The sequence below is a fragment of the Acomys russatus genome, chromosome 3 (genome assembly GCF_903995435.1).
Source record: "Acomys russatus chromosome 3, mAcoRus1.1, whole genome shotgun sequence".
NCBI lineage: Eukaryota > Metazoa > Chordata > Mammalia > Rodentia > Muridae > Acomys > Acomys russatus.
The window spans coordinates 58546774-58565945 of record NC_067139.1 but is presented as its reverse complement, the minus strand read 5'-3'; the positions used below and the strand labels follow the sequence as shown (position 1 = coordinate 58565945).

General features: G+C 45.9%; 1 protein-coding gene across 1 annotated transcript; it reads right to left on the bottom strand.

Annotated features, from left to right (window-relative positions):
- Window positions 1–1722: 1722 nt before the first annotated feature.
- Window positions 1723–15856, bottom strand: Actr8 (actin related protein 8). The gene is made up of 13 exons (XM_051140841.1): window positions 15614–15856; window positions 12210–12380; window positions 11203–11313; window positions 8900–9004; window positions 8475–8648; window positions 8035–8128; window positions 7673–7805; window positions 6644–6797; window positions 5859–5954; window positions 5032–5172; window positions 4138–4402; window positions 3336–3499; window positions 1723–1945 (listed from the first exon to the last, which is right to left on the bottom strand). Exons 1-13 carry the CDS (start codon window positions 15734–15736, stop codon window positions 1802–1804), a joined length of 1875 nt encoding a protein of 624 aa, XP_050996798.1. The 5' UTR covers window positions 15737–15856; the 3' UTR covers window positions 1723–1801.
- Window positions 15857–19172: the final 3316 nt, after the last annotated feature.

The following is a 19172-nucleotide window of genomic DNA, read 5'->3' as shown; positions in this document are numbered from 1 at the left end:
CTATGTGGCTGCATGTGGGTACGTTTGTGTGAGAATCCACTCACAGGAGAATGCACTTGCAAGAGGCCAAAGGCCTCAAATTCCCTAGAGCTGGCGTTACTGATGGTTGTGAGCTGCCTGACATGTGCTGGGAACTGAACCCAGATCCTGCAGAAGAGCAGCGAGTGCTCTGAAACACTGAGTTGTCTCTCCAGGCCCCGTGGTACACACCTTATATCACGGTGCTCTGGAGGGAAGCAGGCAGGGCTGTGAGTTACAGGCTAAAGGGTAAGACTGTCTCAACAACCAAAACAGGCTGTACTTGCACATAATCCTCAAAGGTCATGTTTTGGGGGTGCGGCTTAGTGGTAAGAGTATTTGTATATCATGCAAAGGCCCTGGGTTCAATCTGCAGCAATACAAAAGCAAGCAGAGAGGGACCAACGTGAAGGGGCACAGCACGCATTCTAATCCACGTCTTACGAATCCACCTTCATGAGCACACAATCTAATGGCTGAGGCAAAGCAGGTGTGGCAGGGCTCAGCTACTCGGAAGACAGTGGCCACAGGCTTATGAAAGTGCTGATGAGAGAAGATGGATATGGCTTGTGTCAGAACTTGGCCCAGACACCAGCTTCCTCCAATTTATCACCTACACTGTAAGCGGCATTCCTGCGGAGAACAAGTACACTGTGCTTCTGAGAGCATGGGGGTGAATGTCAGCTCGGTTCAAACAGCCCAGAAGTGTAAAATCATACTCTCTATAAGTTTGGTCCAATATGTAAAAGGACAGGTAATTTCCAAATCTGGAAGTATATATCCAAATAGTATTATCAGGTTAAACTGAGCAGACTCCCCTTGCACCCAGCCTACTGAGCTCTGCCCAGTTATCCTCATGGTACCAGTATGTCTCCCCACCATGGACTCCTCCAATCCTAGCTTACATCCATGCCTCGTCTGTCCCTATTTTTCTCTCTCCCAGTCCTTTCCAAGCCTCGTCTGGTGACAGAGATGCCAGGATTAGATGCCTGACAGCCAGCCAAAACAACTTTGCTCCACCTGCCCTGGCCCTGCCTACGCATGCCGTCCTTCCCTTGCTACACGCAGGGGCTTCCTAAGGGCCCAGAACCAGTGGTGCCGATAGCCATGTTCAACTTTCTCTAGAATGTTCACAGAGTCAAGTCAGCTGACCTGGTTCTTCAGGAAAAGGCAAACTAGATGCTTAAAGATGAAGTTATTAATTGCAGCAGCCACCTGATTTACTTGCACAATATAGGCTAACAGCTCTAAATTATTCCTAAGTTGGTTCTGTAGCTGTAGGAAAGGAACAAGGTTTCCTTTTCTAGTACTGTGTTGCTCCTTTCCTAAGCCTACACGAGAGGAAACAGAGTGACAAAACCAGCCAGAACAGTCTTGAAGCCTTGCCTCAGGAAACCTAGGCTCTGCATTGGCACTCTGTAAATCAAACAACAAAGCAGATACACACACAAGTTACAAAGACAGGACTTAATTCCAAGACCCTGTATAGTGTGCACAGAACCCAGAGAGACCACTTTAGATCTGCTGCTAGACAAAAGAGAAAACACCACAGCTGGTTCCGTGGTCACACAGCGCCCCTTGAGGTTGCAGGCCAGAAGGCTGGACAGCAAGGTTCTCTATCAGGGAGTGGATCGGACCTTGAGTAGATTATAATTTCAAATCAGCGCCATACTTTAGCATAAAGTTGAATTATTTAATTCTAGGAAAATTAAGCTTCAAGGTCAATAAATTAAAATACATAGATTCTTTAAGTCTTTCATGTCCAGAGATGTGGTTTTGGTTTTCACCACACAAAAGCAGCCCTCTCCCGTAACATCCGGACACCAAAGCGCTGCCATTCTCGCTGATATATCCACAGTTCCTGAGTGGTGTCCAAGCACGCCAACACTGCACCTCCTTTCCATGCAATCAGCCGGGGATCCATGTCCTAGACAAAGATAAAGCTCTTTCGGCAAAGGCAGGTAAGACATATTTGATGCCATTTTCTACAAGTGGGGTTGGGACTCCTGCTCAGTCAAGAGCAGACAAACCAAGATTTACATCTGTGTGAAACAACAGGAAATTGGTTGGGGTGTACCTCAAGCATAAAGCACCTGCCTAACACATGCAAGGCTCTGGGTTCAATTCCCTGCACTATGACCACCAGAACAAAAGGCAGAACTCACCACATAGTCATCTCTGCTATAGCTGATGAGAACTTCTCAATTTTAATACTGAAGATGTCACTGGACATGCTCTGTATGCATGCACATGCACATAAAAGTGCTAGCAGAAGAAGGAGACCTTCAAACCCTCTCCTCAAAGAAAACATATCAAAACACGGCCAGGGGTTCCAGATATAGGCAAGATCTATTTTTCAACTCCTGGCTTTGAGTTTCTTTTCAAAATAGTTCAAGACAAAAGTCCTTGAAAATCTCTAGTCTACAGACCAAAACCAGCTCCTTACTCTTGCCAGAGAGAGAAAATGGGAGCAGTTCTGGTTGTCAGAGTAAGAGAAAGCCAGTCATCTCCTGACCCACCTACAGTCTGCATAAGGTTAAAGTCAAAGAGAGCAGGAACCAGAAAAAGAAAGCCAGTCTCGACACTGGCCCAGCACACCAGCCTTAACCCTCAAAACTTGGGAGGCGGCAGCAGGAGGGCCAGGAATCCAAGGCCAGCCTTAACTACACAGTGAGTTTGCACACCTCAAAAGACCAAATCAGGGCTGGAGAGATGGTGCAGGCATTACTAACCACTCTTCCAGAGGACCTGGGCTGGTTCCCAGCACCTACACGCCAGATCACAAACATCTTAACTCCATTTCCAGGACATCTGATTTCTTCTTACCTCTGCAGGCACCATGTACATATATGTAGACAAAACACTTAAACATATAACATAAAAATCAATCATTAAAATAACACCAGCTGGGTGTGGTGGGCATGCCTATAATCTCCACTCTGTAATCCCAGCACTCAGAAGGCAAAGGCAGGCAGATCTCTGAGAGTTCAAGTCTAACCTGGTCTACAAAGTGAGTCCAAAACAGCTAAGGCTACACAGAGAAGCCCTGTCTCGAAAAACCAAAATAAATAAATAAATAAATAAATAAATAAATAAATAAAAACACCAAACCAAAAGAAATCTAGCTCTGAGTCCAGAACTTCTGCCATATTTGTGACCCACTAAAAAATTAATGTTTTCATTTCTCCAAGTCCCCAAGACTCCCCAGTCACAAGCCTGGCCTCCCTAGATTTCACTCTCCGTGTATGTTACAGTTAGATGTGATCAATGCTGGCTTCATGTGAGTACTGTTCAGCCTGCATCATGAAACAACTCACCTTGGGCCTTGTGATCACATCCACATTCTCAATAATTCGCCTGAATGAAGGTGGCATTTTGTTGAGAATTCTGTGCTGGAGGAATTCTTGAGCTTTATGAAACATCAAACCGCCTCCCACAACCAGGATAGAGCTATACATCTTCTTTTTGGTGTCATCAGATGCTGAAAAGATAGCGAAATCAATTACCCGCCTAGATGGTCAATCCACTATCTGTCACCTGAACAATATAACAGCCTCAAGGATCTGTCCCCAAACCCACGCATGGTGCTGCAGCCAGTGCCCATCCCACTACTAGGATTAGAACCAACTTTTAAGGAGGCAGGCACATGCGGGTTCTGGTGTAATATGGACGCCTGACTAACCATGCTGGTTTTTCAGGATTCCTCAGCCCAGAATGCCACCAGCATTTGAATGCTTTCCCTCCACTCATCCTTCCTCTCTCTCTCAGGATTCAAGAGAGCTACCTCTAGCTCCTCCAGAGAAGGAAGAATTCTTTATTACCTATCTTGATTGGAAACTCAGTTGAGACTCTTTAGTTCAACTCTAGCACCTACCAGGGCTGTAATTTTATGGTCTGTGTGACAATCTTCATTGCTAGTGCTAGACTAAATGGCAGTGCAAGTGCTATGGGGTCAGGAACCATCTGCACCACATTACTGTGTTCCAGCCCCTGGCAAGGAAAGGATGAAGGAGGCTTGATGACTTCTGAGAGAAAATGCTGCACTTCACAAGCAAGACTGGGCCAGTTCACTTATCCCCACCTCACTTCACGGTCGGCTGGTACCCAGTGTGTGCTTACAACAACAGTCTACGCTGTGCAGGATGGCCTTATCAAGGCCTAGGGCTTTTCCTTCAAACAGTGAGATGGCAGTTTTCCTGGACATCAGTGCGGTGAGGGCCTCCTCAGAGTCGTTGCCAGCCATCAAACAGTCTCCCTGCGAGGAAGCCAAATCCACTTCCTGGGAATGGAGCCGTTCTGGAAGCTCAGAGGACTGGCCACGGAGGTCCCCTTCAAAGCCAATGGGTTTCGATGCAGACTTCCGGTCAGCGGTAGCTTTTGCAGACTGTAAATAAGAGAGAAAGTAGTCGATGGTCTGACTGGAACAGACATGGCTGGTGCTGTCCAATTAATGATCTACCCCTTCTATTTCCTCAGGACACTATAAGCAAAAGTCACCGCAGCACACACATAGCCTGAGGATGCTCTGTCAAGGCCAAAACAGGCGCTGGACATGTGGGTTTAAAACTGAAGTGTCAACACTGAGAGACTTGCTCCCTGTCAGCGGCCTTTTCACTGGAATACTTCAATGGGATTCACAGGTTAGTTAGTGGCTATGAGGGAATTCTTATTTTCAGATCAGTCTACCTCCTTCTTGCCTCTAGGAAAGGAACAAAGACAAACAAGGATTCAACCTCTGGTCTCCATCATGAGCTGCTGATATCAACTATAGTTTATATCCTTAAGCAGTCATCCAATTACTGGGCCCAAAATACAAACAAACAATTCAGCTTTGATGCCTATACCAATACTTTCTATACTAAGTAAGTACAGAATAATTAAAAATGTAAATACTGTTCTGAAGACAGCACCAGGCTGGCTGTTGAAGCCGCACTGCTCACAAGGAGCTGTTAATGCTGGCAGAGCTCTCCTTGGTGAGGAGATGTCTTCTCTCCCAGAAGAGCTGCTACATACCTGTTCTTGCTTGCTCTGTGTGGCCAGCAGGTAATGCTCATCATGTGGATCCTCAGGATCTCCCTGGGATCTGTGCTGCAACGTCGTCATTTTCTGTCCGACAATCCCAAAAGTTGCTGGGTAGAACAGCGCCATTGGAGCCTGGGCATAGGAGGAAGGACGCTTAGGCAAAGATGCTGTCTCCTAAGAAGGGTGGAGCTTTATTCTTCCCCAGACAAAAGGCACCAGGCAGACGCCCCACGTCACACTGGGCAGCACGACAGACCGAAAGACCGACAGACCAGAAAACTCACAATCCACCATGTGAGGTTCCACACAAATGTAAGTCAGTACTTTATAATCTATCCTCTGAGTCCCGAGCAGACCAGCGTCCATCTTACACCCACCTGGCTCTGAAAAGGAAAAGATGAGCCTGGGGCCTGGAGAGAGGGCTCAGTGGTGAGAGTGCTCTTGGCAGAGGATCTGAGTTCAGTTCCCAGCACCCACACTGGCAGCTCCAGGATATCTGATGTCCCCTTCTGGACTCTGCGGGCACCTGCACACACACATGCACATATCCATGCAGACATACACATCTACATCTAATTAAAATACATTATTTTAAAAAGTAGGGGGGCAGATCTGTTCTAATCTGTATTCTAGCAGGGGCTACTTTGGCTTAGCTGGCATTCTGATCTCTTCATTCCCAGTCTGTTCCACTGAACGGGATGATTTTCTGTCTACCCGTGAGCGCACACAGACACACACACACCCCTAGTTACCTGAAACTTTTCATCATGGCACGCACGCACGCACACACACGCACACGCACACACACACCTAGTTACCTGGAGCTTTTCGTCGCCTAACCGAAACTGGTAAAGCAGGGCAGGGGAATCTGGGTGACGAATCTGAAACTCATGGTCCTGAAGCCCGGAGATGTCCTGATTCCAGGAAAAGATGCTGTCAGTAAGGATGCAAGCATCGGCCTCTCCATTGTACAAAGTCCACACACACACACTGGCTACCCTCTGGCTTTGTACCATTTACTCTAACTTCATAAAGCAAGAGTTCAACTGTACTTTCTCTATTTAATTTCTGAAACCTTTGCCCCCTCTATATTTTGTTTTTTCCATTACTGACAGACATCAGTATACATAAAGACTCAGTAGGAATATGTCCTCAGTAGCGGGGACATTTACAGTCTTTATGTTTCCCAACCTTTATAAGATACATAATCATATCACCTGAATAAAGTTGAAGGCTGAAGTGATCCACATACAGCAGTGAAATGATTAGATGCTGATAATCCACAATTTAAAACTGCGTAGAGCCACATGTAGTTGAGCATTTGAACCTATCTCCTTATGTGTTTTATTCATTTCCCTCAACCTTCCTTTGGCCCAGGGGTCAGGGCCCATGGCCGTGCCTAATTCTTTTCACGCAATCCGAGGCAGTCTCTCCAACCCTGACTACGCCCAAGAGCTCACACAGCTGAAGAGCCTTCAGCTTCCAGGCTTCACCAATTTAGGTGAATAGACAGCATGAGGCTGGCAAAGTTGAAAATCCCTTTTTAACATCTTACATATTTCCTGGAACCAGAGATAATCAGCAAAATTCATTCTGTTCGTACCTGATCTAAATGACAAAAGGTTTCTTTGAGATGCTGCAAGAGGAGGCAGTCCATTTTATTTGTTAGCTGACACTCTCTGTAAGGGAACCCTGCTCGCTGCATGAGCCAGTAGAAACACCTCGACACGTCAGAGCCTCCATATGCCAGACAAAGCCTAAAGTTAAAAGAAAAGGGAAGATAGTTAATCTGTCAGCTAAGAAGGCACACAGCATGTTTTAAGAAATATCTGTTGTAAGAATTGAAACAAAACAAAGTATAACAGCAAAACCAGGTAGATGAGAGACTAGAACTCCAGGAATGGTGGAATGCCTAAAAACTGTCATATTTTTACAAATAAGTATTGGACAAGGAAAACAAAGTCATGTCCAGTTTGTGGATAAAGCAACGTGCTTACCATACAGCAGGCTGGCTTCTCCCTTACTAGCAGAGCCAAGAATCAGGCACAGACAACAAGACGCACATGGGAGAGGCTGAGACAACTGCCCACTAATGAGCATCTGAAACACGAGTATCCCTGTGCACGTTTTGGTGGGGAAAGACAGACTCTTCCCTTACCCTGTGGTTTGAAAGCTACAGACAGACCTGAGCCAGTGCTCACTTTATTAACCTGAGCATCAGTGGTGTGACAAGGAGACAGACACCATTACGTTACTTACCACTGAACAGCAATGCACCATTATGATAAGGAAAGCAGATATTCAAAACCCTAGAATTTAGACCTGAAAAGCTTGGTTGGATTCCACAAGACTTGCTTAATAAAGCTTTGTTATAGGGATGTAACCCACGACACAAGAGGCACAGAGCTAACTTGCATAGCACACTGTGACCCTCAGAAACCACTACTGTGAATGTGGGCTGGAAAGCCCCTGAAGGTCGTCTGCATAAATTTAGCCTTGCCAGAACACATACTCCTCAGTCTCTCTGGACTCCGGTGCAGACTTCATTTCTTAGATAATTCCTGGCCTGTGATGGTTTGACCCGACTGCGATGGGACAGCAGTCAGGAAATGACACCTCCTCAGAGCCTTACCGTGTGTTCCGGTGAGACACCCCATCTTCCACACAGCACACGCTTGTTTTCTGGTCCCCAACATCTACAACACAGGTGCTGCTTAAGCCACTCCCAAATGTAGCACACACAGACTCCTGATGGACCACGATCCCTAATATGAAAAAGAGGCAGAGTGGCGACAATCAGAAGCACAGCAGCAGACACCGTGACACAAATGACCAACTCTATGTAGGAGCCCAGGGGTCTCTGGGAAAACATCTAAGTTTTGTACTGCATGAGACCAATCCTTTCAGGGTTACACAGTCAAATAAACTAGTGAACTCAATTAACCTTGTCAGTGACGCGGACGTTTGAGGGGTTTCACAGGCACCCCGGCATACCTGAAAAGCCCATCTTCATCAGTATCATGTGTACTAGTTCTTTCACGTGTTGTTTGTTATAGATATCAGGGATTAACAAGATGCACCTGTAATACTGAAAAAGACCAGTGGAAAACAGAAGGACGCGTCAACACACTAGTCAAGTCCAATCCCATAATGCCTATAGCAGCAAGAGCTCAAACCTCTATGTGGATGAGTGAGGTACAAAGAAAAACTATGACACAAGCAAGCCCGCAGGCTTCAGAGCGTTGCTCAGACTCCAAAGAGTCTGTAAGGGGACCGAAATCACTGGAGGGGACTAAGTAAAGGAGACATTCCCACTACCCAAAAGCTGAGAACGCTTCAAGGACAGACACTATGTGACGCACAACTCAGTAATAAGCACGTGTGCTCCTCGAGAATCCTAAAGACAACCCACATAACTGCGGTCTTCCCCTCACCTTTAAGTCCTTCAGTGGGATTTCCAAATATTTTTGTATTGCATGAGACCATATCACTTCAATATCTGCCAGGACAGCTGTGAGGGAGCCCCCGGGGCCTGGGTGGATATTCAGCTGACCCCTTCTGATAGGCCAGTGAATGTTATAACAGTCCAGCGGGTTAACGTATAAGGCCTAGGAAAGGAAGAAGTACACGGTTACAACTGTCTCTCGGGGTTTTCTGGACTCACTCAGGACTCAAAGACCGGAAGTTAGTGTTTTCTGAATGCTGTAGACCCTGAGCATAGGGTGTCCAACAAAACAGAGGGTCACGGTAGGCATCTGCTCCTCAGAAACAGGCTCAAGGACTGCGAGGGAACAACAGAGCGAACTTCAGGACCATCAGTTGTTTTCTTAACATTTCACTCACTGTCAGCGCTTCTTACCTCTTCTCCTACCAAGAATTCAGGTTGGTGAGACGTGTTTGTCCACTTGTTTCCAGAACAGTGGTCCAGAATGGCTGGTCGCATCTGCTTGTTGTAGGAGCGTGTCTGGGAAGAGAGTTGGAAGATGAGTTGCCGGCAGGACCAGTCTAAGAGCCCCCTTGTCTCCTTCCCAAAACTGAGACTTAGGGCAAAATACTGACTGGTCCTCTCTCCTCTTTCCGCTCTTCTTGGAAATTCTACTTCATACATGCAGAAGGACTTAGGGAGTGAACATGCATCCTGCAGGTGCCACAGAATTTTAGTGACAGGCCACATAGATAGCAGTGGACGTGAAGGCTCACAATGGAGCTGAGACCTTCTGACGACACACCCACAGGACCCGGCACACAGCCTCACTTGGGTGTCACACAGCAGTACAGCATGCACAACCACGAAATAAACAAGCATGCTTTAGTTTATATTCCATCTAATAGTTAGTACTATAGACTTATTATATGCGGTATATGTCATCTCTTTATAAATTTTTTCAAAGTTTAACAGAAAAGATCAGGGCCTTCAGGAGGTGATATAGAAGAAGCAGTTACCATGGGAACTGAACGCCCCACATGTTATTGCCCATGAAGACTTTCCCACATGATGAGACAGCGATATCGGTGATCTAGAAACTGTGTGGGCTTGGGAGGGTGTGTGTGCTTCAGCGTTTAACAAAAAGTTCAAGTGAAAAAAAAATTCAAAAAGCTTAGAGTGTGGAGATAAAGAAAGGCTTTCCAGAGCTCCACCATGCTTGTTACTAACACCAATACCTTCAAGAGTTATTATGAAAGAGTGAAGGTGTACTGGGTGGCGCATCTCCTGCATGCTGAGGCCGGCGGGTGCCCTGTCTGGCAGCTGTGGATGCCCCATGCAGCTGAACATCCTGGTGGGGTAGGGCCAACATCAAAACTAAAACACTGGAGTCGGGGCTGGAGAGATGGCTCAGAGGTTAAGAACAATGGCTGCTCTTCCAGGGGTCCTGAGTTTAACTCCCAACAACCATATGGTGGCTTATAAACATCTATAGTGAGATCTGGTGCCCTCTTCCGGTGGGCAGGAGTATATGCTGACAGAACACTGTATACATGAAATAAATAAATCTTTGAAACCCTGGAAGTGGACACAAAACTCCCCTGTGCTGCTCACAATTAGGTGCACTACTGCGGATGGTGGTGCCGTTGGTAAAACCTGTCGCACATTCTGAGTAACAAACAGACCACTTTGGTTGTAGTTCCCAACTTCTAAAAAAGTACAGGTAATTCCTTCCATTCCTGCAAATCTTAACCACTGTAGAGCCATTACTTTGACTCCATGATTTTTCATGATTCAATTCTTTGTATATGCATTTTTCCCCAACATATCATGCAAACAAAACCCTTCACCAAAAGAGCTGAAATATTTTCAAGTTTGTAAATTATTATTTAAGAAATTTAAAAGAGGGCTGGAGAGATGGCTCAGAGGTTAAGAGCATTGACTGCTCTTCCAGAGGTCCTGAGTTCAATTCCCAGCAACCACATGGTGGCTCACAACCATCTATAATGTGACCTACTACCCTCTTCTGGCGTGCAAGCACACATGGTGGGACATTGCATACATAATAAATAAATAAATATTTAAAAAAAAGAAATTTAAAAGATAAACTTAGTGTGTGGTGTTTATGAAGTCTACAGCAGTCGACAGGCATGTCCTAGGCCTACAATCAGCCCCCACTCACTCACTGTCACCCAGGGCAGCTTCTAGTCACACAGTCATGACAAGTACCCTGGTGCTGCACACTGTGGCTTTGATGAGTTTTCTTCCAAAGATTTCTTCATTTTTATTTTACATGTACGAGTGTCTGCATGTGGACCATATACCTGCCTGATGCCCTTGGAGGCCAGAAAAAGGCATCAGATTCCCCTGGGAGAAGAGTCACAGATAGCTGTAAGCCACTGGGTGGTGCTGGGAACTGAGTGTGGGTCCTCTGCAGGAGCAGCCAGTGCTCTTAACCCCTGACCTAACCCCTACTGTATTTTTTGACTATTTACATGGACATCTTTAAGGTAAAACTGGCTACAGAATGCAGCATAGTAACACACTGTACACATCTGGGGGCTGGAGCAACGGGCTGGGCCATAGAGTCCAGATGTGCGTAAGGTGCAGTATCTCGTCTTCTGCTCTGGACGCTACTGTATGGACAAACTCCTGCAGCGCTGCAGGACACATCTCCATTGCTAAGCAGCACATGACTAAATCAACAGAGGTGGGAAGATAATAAATTTGAAAGGAACCTGTTCTGGGGACACAGGGATTCGTCTTGTGCCATTTGACATCTTTTTAGACCATATTGCCTGGTCCACCATTTTAAGGCCATTTTGTCTCTGTTCATTACTTTCAGGTTTCTGGAGAGAAAACGAAAGATGATCAGAAATATTTAGTGTAAGGAGAAAACAACAAGGCATGCTATAAACATAATCCGTCCATGGGGAGATTTTCTCTCATCAACAAGTAGCACTTCTTTAATCTTTGTTTAGACAGGGTAACTAAGAATTCCAGAGAGGTTGAGACAGGAAGATCTGGAGTTCAAGGTCAGCCTGGACTATAAGGACAGAACCTATTTCAAAGATCAAATAAACAAAAATATCAAAATGGGAACCGGACAAAAACCCTACTACCTATTAAACTCTATAACCTCAAGTGTCTTATGACCGATAAAAAAATTTCAAAACTATGCAAATTACTGCCAGGTATGGTGGTGCAACAGGGGCAGAGGCTAGAAGACTTCTATGAGTTCAAGACCAGCCTGGTCTATATAGTGAGTACTAGGTAAGCTAACTACATTGTGAAACTCCATCTCCAAAAAAAAAAAAAAAAAAAGTATTTTAGAGACTATATCTCTATATAATAGTTATCATATTTCTTTATATATTTTTGATAAATCAAGAAATATTTCAAGTTACTATAATACTGTAAATTACTGTTTGTGGGTGGCAGTGAGCGTGCATGCATCTGCTTCTCAACTGGCCCTACACTGGGGGTGTGACTGGCTGCTTCAAGTTCCTGCCACCTCAACTTCCTATTTGAGAACAAAATAAGCCCTTTCTCCCTCAATTGCTCTTGTTAAGAGTATTTTATCACAGTAACAGGAAAGGAAACTAGCTAAGATGAAAATTATACTTACAACCCTGAATGATTTTATTTTTAAAAAGTAGAACTCTCCGGACTTTAATTCAAGATTCCTAGATACACTTGGAAATAACCAGGCTGATCCCCCAGCTCCTCTTCCTTTCTGACTTACGTTTAATCCTTCCCTAAGGAGCCAGTTGTCCTTGTACAGGGGCTGCCCTTGCTGTTTGTGTCTTCGAGCAATGACATGAGGAATGCTGGCAGGAAGGGTATCTGTGGCTCGACCAATTCTTAAAGTTGTTGAACCTGGGTGTATGACAACAATAAAGTTGCTCTGGATTTGCTGCAGACATAAAAAAACAAAACAAAACATGATTTTAGTGATACACGGGTAACAGATTCACTAGCACTCAGGTAACACATTATAGGATGTTTCCTGTAAAGATATGTTCTAGTTAGGGTTACAATGGCTGTGATGAAAGACCACAACAAAAGCAGTTTGGAGAGCAAGGGTTTATTTAGCTGACACTTCCATATCCCCGTTCATCACTGAAGGAAGTCAAGACAGGAACTCAAAACACAGCAGGGGCCTGGAGGCAGGAACTGATGCAGAGGCCACGGAGGGGTGCTGCTTACTGGCTTCTTCCTTGTGGCTTGGTCAGCTTGCTTTCTTATAGAACCCAGAACCACCAGCGCAGGGACGCACTATCCACAACGGGCTGGGCTCTCTACAGCAATCACCGATTAAGAAAATGCCCTACAGGTTTGCCTACAGCCCAGTCTTGTAGAAGCATCATCTCACTTGAGGTTCCTGCCTCTCTGATGACTTCAGCTTATGTCAAGTTGACACAAACTAGCTAGCACACACAGACTTAAGACTGAAAAGCACCAAAATTCAGTAAATAATTCAGTAAGGAGTTGAGAGATAGCCTATTACATCGCTCTTCTGAACACAATCTTCTGTGTTCATTTGAGCTGACTCAGTACCCACTCCAATAAATTCTAACTTACATGAATGAAACCAAAGTCCTCCAGTGCAAATTAGTACATAGTTAATTGAGCATATGCCAGGAAGTATAGGTAGAATGGTAGTCAGGGCCAAGTCTCTACTATCACAGAACTTTCTGTTGAGTGAGAAATACATGTGGATGAAAGAGGAAGTGCGACTAAGACAGCTGTGCCTAGAAGAGGAAAGAGCCCGAGCCTTCCCTGCAGAGTTTTGGACGGAGAAGCCCCAGGAGGCTTAGGAATTGGCTAACTAAAAAAGCTCCTGGAGTGACAATTACGATCAGTCAGGTTTGAGTGTGGAGTTCTAGGAGGAAAATAATGAAGCACAGAACTACAGCTTCCCAGTGTTGGAAGCCACACGCACCAACAGCCCCAGCATGCCTTTGTCACCTGTGTTTTGGTCACTGTGTGCTCTTTACCTGATATGGCAAGAGCCTCGGGTTGAAAGTCAGAGTTTACGACTCCGTCCTAGGAAGTCAGAAGTGGACAACGCAGCACAAGTCCAAAAGTGTAAGGTGACAGCCGTGGGCTTTTATGGAATAACTGCTTTAGGTCTGTAATTCTCACAGGAGAGAATTCAAGCTCACTTGGGGAAACTTCTGCTTCCAAAACTTGCTGAGACATGCAAAGGTTCAGCAGAGAGTAAGGGAAGGACAGACCTTGGCCATACTTCTGAAAGCAGGGAATCTGGAATGGGCAGAAGGCTCAACAGTGAAGAGGGAGCAATGTTCTTGAGGGGGAACCAGAATTTGGTTACCAGCTCCCGTGTCAGGCAGCTCACTACCACTTATTCCAACTTCATGGATCTGGCGCCCTCTTCTGGACTCTATGGGTACCTGCACTCACAAGGTACCCATCCATGTGCGTAATTTTTTAGAATTCTTTTTTTTTTTTTTTTCTTTTAAGAGCTTTGATTAACAAGGAAGAAAACAGAATTATCTATTGAGAACCATAATCCCAGCCAAGTCCTTGGTACCTCCTTTACCCTGCTCTCGCTGTGTTATCTTCTTTCAAAACTTTTCTGTGGCTCACTCATATAAGAAAGGCTGAACCTTCCTCAATCAAGACCGTGCCTAGCTCTAGATCTTCCCAGTCTGTTTAATCCTCTCAACCTAGTTGGTTTTTTTGTTTGTTTTGTTTTTTCTTTTTCCTTTTTTTTTTTTGTTTTTTGTTTTTTGTTTTGTTTTTTGTTTTTGTTTTTTTGAGACAGGGTTTCTCTGTGTAGCCTTGGCTGTCCTGGACTCGCACTGTAGACCAAGCTGGCTTCGAACTCACAGGGATCCACCTGCCTCTGCTGGGATTAAAGGCGTGCGCCACCACTGCCTGGCCAACACCAAGATTTTTTTATTTTGCTGCTTTTTTTTTTTTTTTGGTAACTCAACTGAGTGGATCTCAAGTGTCAACTCAGTAAATAAAAATGATGTGTCACAATGCCATTCATTAAGAGTTAGCATCTCATTCCAAAATTCTCCACTGCCTTCAATGAAGAGATGAGGCTACAAGCTTGTTGCACAGACACTGAACAGATCTACAGTCTTTCTCAATTCTTACTGTCTACGTCTCCAGTCGCTTACAGTCTCTCTAGGTCCAGGTGTGAGGCACCTCTCTTCCCCAGAACCTTCAGTGGTTCTCAACATTCCTAATGCTGCGACCCTTTAATACAGTTCCTTATGTTGTGGTGACCCCAACCATAATACTATTTTGTTTCTGCTTTATAACCAATTTTGCTACTGTAATGAACCATAATGTGAACATCTGATGTGCAGGATACCAGATATGTGATCCCTCTCAAAGGGCTCGAGGCTCACCACTGACGACACCGTGCACAGCCCTCTAACCTCCCTTGAAATCTCCAGACTCCCTGAGACCTCTGGCCTCCTTGTCAAGGCTGGAGGAGATACACTGTGTGTCCACAGCCCCCATCTGTCCTCTGAACGAGCTATGGCACAGCACGCTAATGCGTTGTACAGAGGCCCCGCCGGTTAGTTCATTTAACCCACGTATGGGATGGTCCCATTTAATCCCTATTTCTCCTGAGAGCGGTGCACTGTCCTGGCCGATTTCCCTATAAGAAGGTGTTTTCTTATCACTGTGCCCTCGTTAGTAAGAGTGTGAGCCATGCTACTCTAAATAAAAATTTTGACTTAAACTTGTTCAGTTGTCTATCGACACACGGGCTTTTAATGTCTATTTAAGGAAAGGCTACCCTTTGCCTGCTTTTACATGTGAAATGACCTCCACTGTCTTGAGATTTGCGAACAAAGGAACAGGCTAAGGCTATAACTATCCCTGAACAAGTATCGACTGGCGTCCCTGGGAGCCAGGCTGGCACCAAACTGTGACGTCTTACAGCTGAGACCTGAAAGCTGTGCACCACGGACTTGGCTTTGCCCTGCTCCGCGCGCTACTTCGCACAGGGAACCTAGGACTGGCGTTCAGGGGAAGGGAGCCTTGACCCCTTCGCTTATGCACCCGTCCCTCGGCCCCAGCAGCAGCAGCAGCAGCAGCAGCAGAGGCCCAGGCTAACCAAGACCAGACACACACAGCCCGCCCTGCCCCGCCCCTCACCTCCTGCAGCGACTCGGGTACCAACGCGGGCACGATGGGCCGCTTCACGCCGCGCTGCTCCTTCTCCTTCTCTCCGCTCTTCTCCTTCCCGTTCTCCGTGTCCCCCTTTTCGGCTTGAGTCATCTCTGCCACCGCCGACCACCACCAGCCCCGGAACTCAGGAACTAACACAGCCGCTACAGCAAGTGGAGGAGAGCCATCGCGCAGGCGCAGCTGCTCTTAGCTGCCCACAGTCAAGATGGCCGCTATTGGCGTCAGCTCTAGAGAATTCTGGGAATGAGGGCCCGGCAGGGGTGGAGTTTGGTTTTTCCGTTGTTTTTGGCGATGATAGGGATCGAACCCACGAACTTATGAATAGTAAGCATGCTTCTCTTACCAGTGAGCTACATGCCCAGTGTAATACAGGTTTTTTTTTCTTTCTTTTTTTTCGGGGGATGCAGGTGGGTGGAGTTCGAGACAGGGTTTCTCTGCGTAGCCTGGCTGTCCGGGACTCGCCTGCCTGTGTCTGCTGAGTGCCAAGATTAAAGGCGTGAGCCATCACTAATTTTCTTGACAGGGCCTCACTACCTAGCCCTGGCTAGCCTGGAACTTGCTATGTAGATCAGGCTAGCTCCAACTTACAGACAGTGCAGGTGTGTGCCGCCTTATCTAACCCTAATACATTCTAAGGGTTCTGTGTGAGTCTGAGGTTAACCAGTCTCATTTCGACCCCGCAGGTCTTCGCTCACAGGTTCCATAATATTCCTGGTTCTCACAGTTTGCTGGTCCTGCTAAGTCCAGCCTCTGCTGATTGGGTTCTCTGGGAGTAGGTCCCTTCTTGACACATTCCTTGAGTAACTTCTTTGAATTTCATGGCTTTACCCATTTCATATCTGCACTTCAGATTTCTACAAAAGCATTGCAAAATTAAAACTAAATACGGAATTAAAAAAATATTTTTAGTTTTAAAGACAGGGCTTTTCTGTGTAGCCCTGGCTGTCCTAGAACTTACTTTGTAGACCAGGCTGTCTCAAACTGCAAGAGATCTTCCTGCCTCTGCCTCCTCTGAGTGCTGGGATCAAAGGCGTGCACCACCACTGCCTGGTAAATACGGAATTCTTAGTCCCACTCCCTGCAGGAGATAGAGCAGGGGATGACAAGGCCCCCAATAATAAACCAGGTATGTAATTTGGCTGCTCATCCATTGCCTTGACACCCAAACCATCACAACTGTCTCTTGAATCCGTTCACTTCTTTGGCTGTGATGCTACGTAGCCCACTCCTGCTTGATGACTCCAGCAGCCCCTAAGCTGGGCTTTCTGTTCCGATGAGCCATCCATATAGCTGCTCGGTGTTTTATTACAAACTAGTCGGTTGTGGCTGTACACATGACATTTTCACACTCAGGACCGCTTCAAGTCTACTACCTTCAACACCATACTTGATCAAGCTCCTGCCGGATTTGTGTGTGCACTGCACACCCACGGAGCCAAGGGACAGCAGGTTGACCTGCTCTATTACTCCACAACATTTTTTTTTAAAGTGTTTTTCACAAACCTTTGAATTCAGCTGATAGCCAGCAAACAACCATATCCTGTCTCTCCCTGACATCTGGGGATACAGGTGAGTACAGGTCTTATGCCCAAGCCTATGTGGTGCTTTGATCTGAATTCAAGACCTCAAGAGAGCACAGATTGTGCTCATATCCAGTGAGCAGCACTTTAGCCACATTTCTAAACTGTTCCACTCTACCCCATGCCTGTGGTCTCTAAAGCTACGCTTGATTTGTGTGTGTGTGTGTGTGTGTGTGTGTGTGTGTGTGTGTGTGTGTGTGTGTGTACTCCTAAGGAGCGTATGTGGGGCTCAGAGGATAAGAACTCTAGGACATCCTTTTTTGCGGGTCCTAGGAATAGAACTCAGGTCAGCCAGAAGACTGCTCTCAGTTGGACCACTTCCCACCTCACTGTGTCCTTTCAGTATTGAGAGTCAGAGAAGGCTCTTAGTGTAAGCTGTAGCTTCTCTGTGCCTGTGACTTAAGTCACCTACTGAGGCCATGTTCTTAGCTGAAATTTAATGTTTCCGCCAGTCACAGCCACACAATCTAGGGGGCTGCTGGGCTCTGGGCCCTCATATTTATTTGTGTAATTTAAGAATGAACTAAAAACATAAAACGGGTTGGTCCTAACCGCATAGTCGAAAAAATGCTCTCACTGTAAAACGCAACCACCTTTCTTCTCCTTGCACGCCAGTGTGTGGTGATACTACGCCCCCCTTTCGGATAGGTAGGTGTCAATAGCTCTTACCTCAGTATGTTCAACCCTAGTACACTGGTGTGTACTGCTATCCATTTTTAGAGTTTCCATGCCTATTTATCGAGTGTTCCATTGCTTGGTACTAGCCAAGCAAGCTGATGCATGTATACTTGTAATCCCAGCACTCTGGAAGTGTAGGAAGGAAGATCTCAAGGTCTAGTTCAAGGCCAGCCTCGGATATACATTTGCCCCGATTAGTTTTTGGAAATTTAGAATAACCTACGAGGAGCTACCTCAACTGAGAAAATGCTGTCGTTGTCAAGACAGCCTTTAGACAAGTCTGTAGGACACTTTCTTGATCAATATGTGAGGACGTCTGTGGATAATGCCACCCCTGAGAAGATGGCCTTGGGTTGTACTACACAGCAGGCTAAGCAAGCATTGAAAGCAAGCCAGTAAGAAGTGTTCCTCATGCTCCCTACCCTAACTTCCCTCCACAGAGAACCGTAAGCTGTAGAGTAGCAAAAACCCCCTTTCCTCCCCAAGTTGCCTTTGATCAGTGTTTCTCACAGCAGTAAAGCAGCCTACTAAGAGTCTCCAAAGATGAGTGTACCCAGTAGGGACAGGGTGAACAGGGTTCTCTAGGAAGACATGGAAGGGGATCCATAAGAGCCAAAGGCAAATAGGAAGGATCTTAAGCAATGGGACCACATTCCTGCTTGTCAAGACAGCTAGCAGTGGAGTCTGCTGAAGATTGACCAGCATATAGTCGGTCATTTGAAGCTCAATTCTGATGACTGGGGCCTTATAAAGTCCTGATAATTAAAGATTAAAAATTCACAACCAAGCCGGGCGTGGTGGGCACGCCTTTCATCCCAGCACTCAGGAGGCAGAGGCAGGTATCCGCCTCTGTCAGTTCGAGGCCAGCCAGGTCTACAAATCGAGTCCAGGACAGTCAAGGCTACACAGAGAGACCCTGTCTCGAACCCTCACCCCCCACCCCCGCCAAAAAGGGAGAGCAAAAATTCACAAGCAAATGTATACTATTGAAACAATTATGTTGTAGTTTATTTATAAATGAGAGCAAAATAACAATGAACAGTATTTCAAAAGCTGAAAAAAGGCAACATTAACAGGACTTGTATACATTGGAGCAGAGGGCATGGTGGGTCAAAGAGCCGAACAAAACTAAACAAAAACCCAGGACTAAACACATGGCCTTTATTTCTTCCAGATCAAAGATTTTGGATTTGATCATATAAAGATGAAGAATCAAGTTTTGCAACCGAAAAACATTCACTTATTAAACCCATATTAGTACTTTAGTA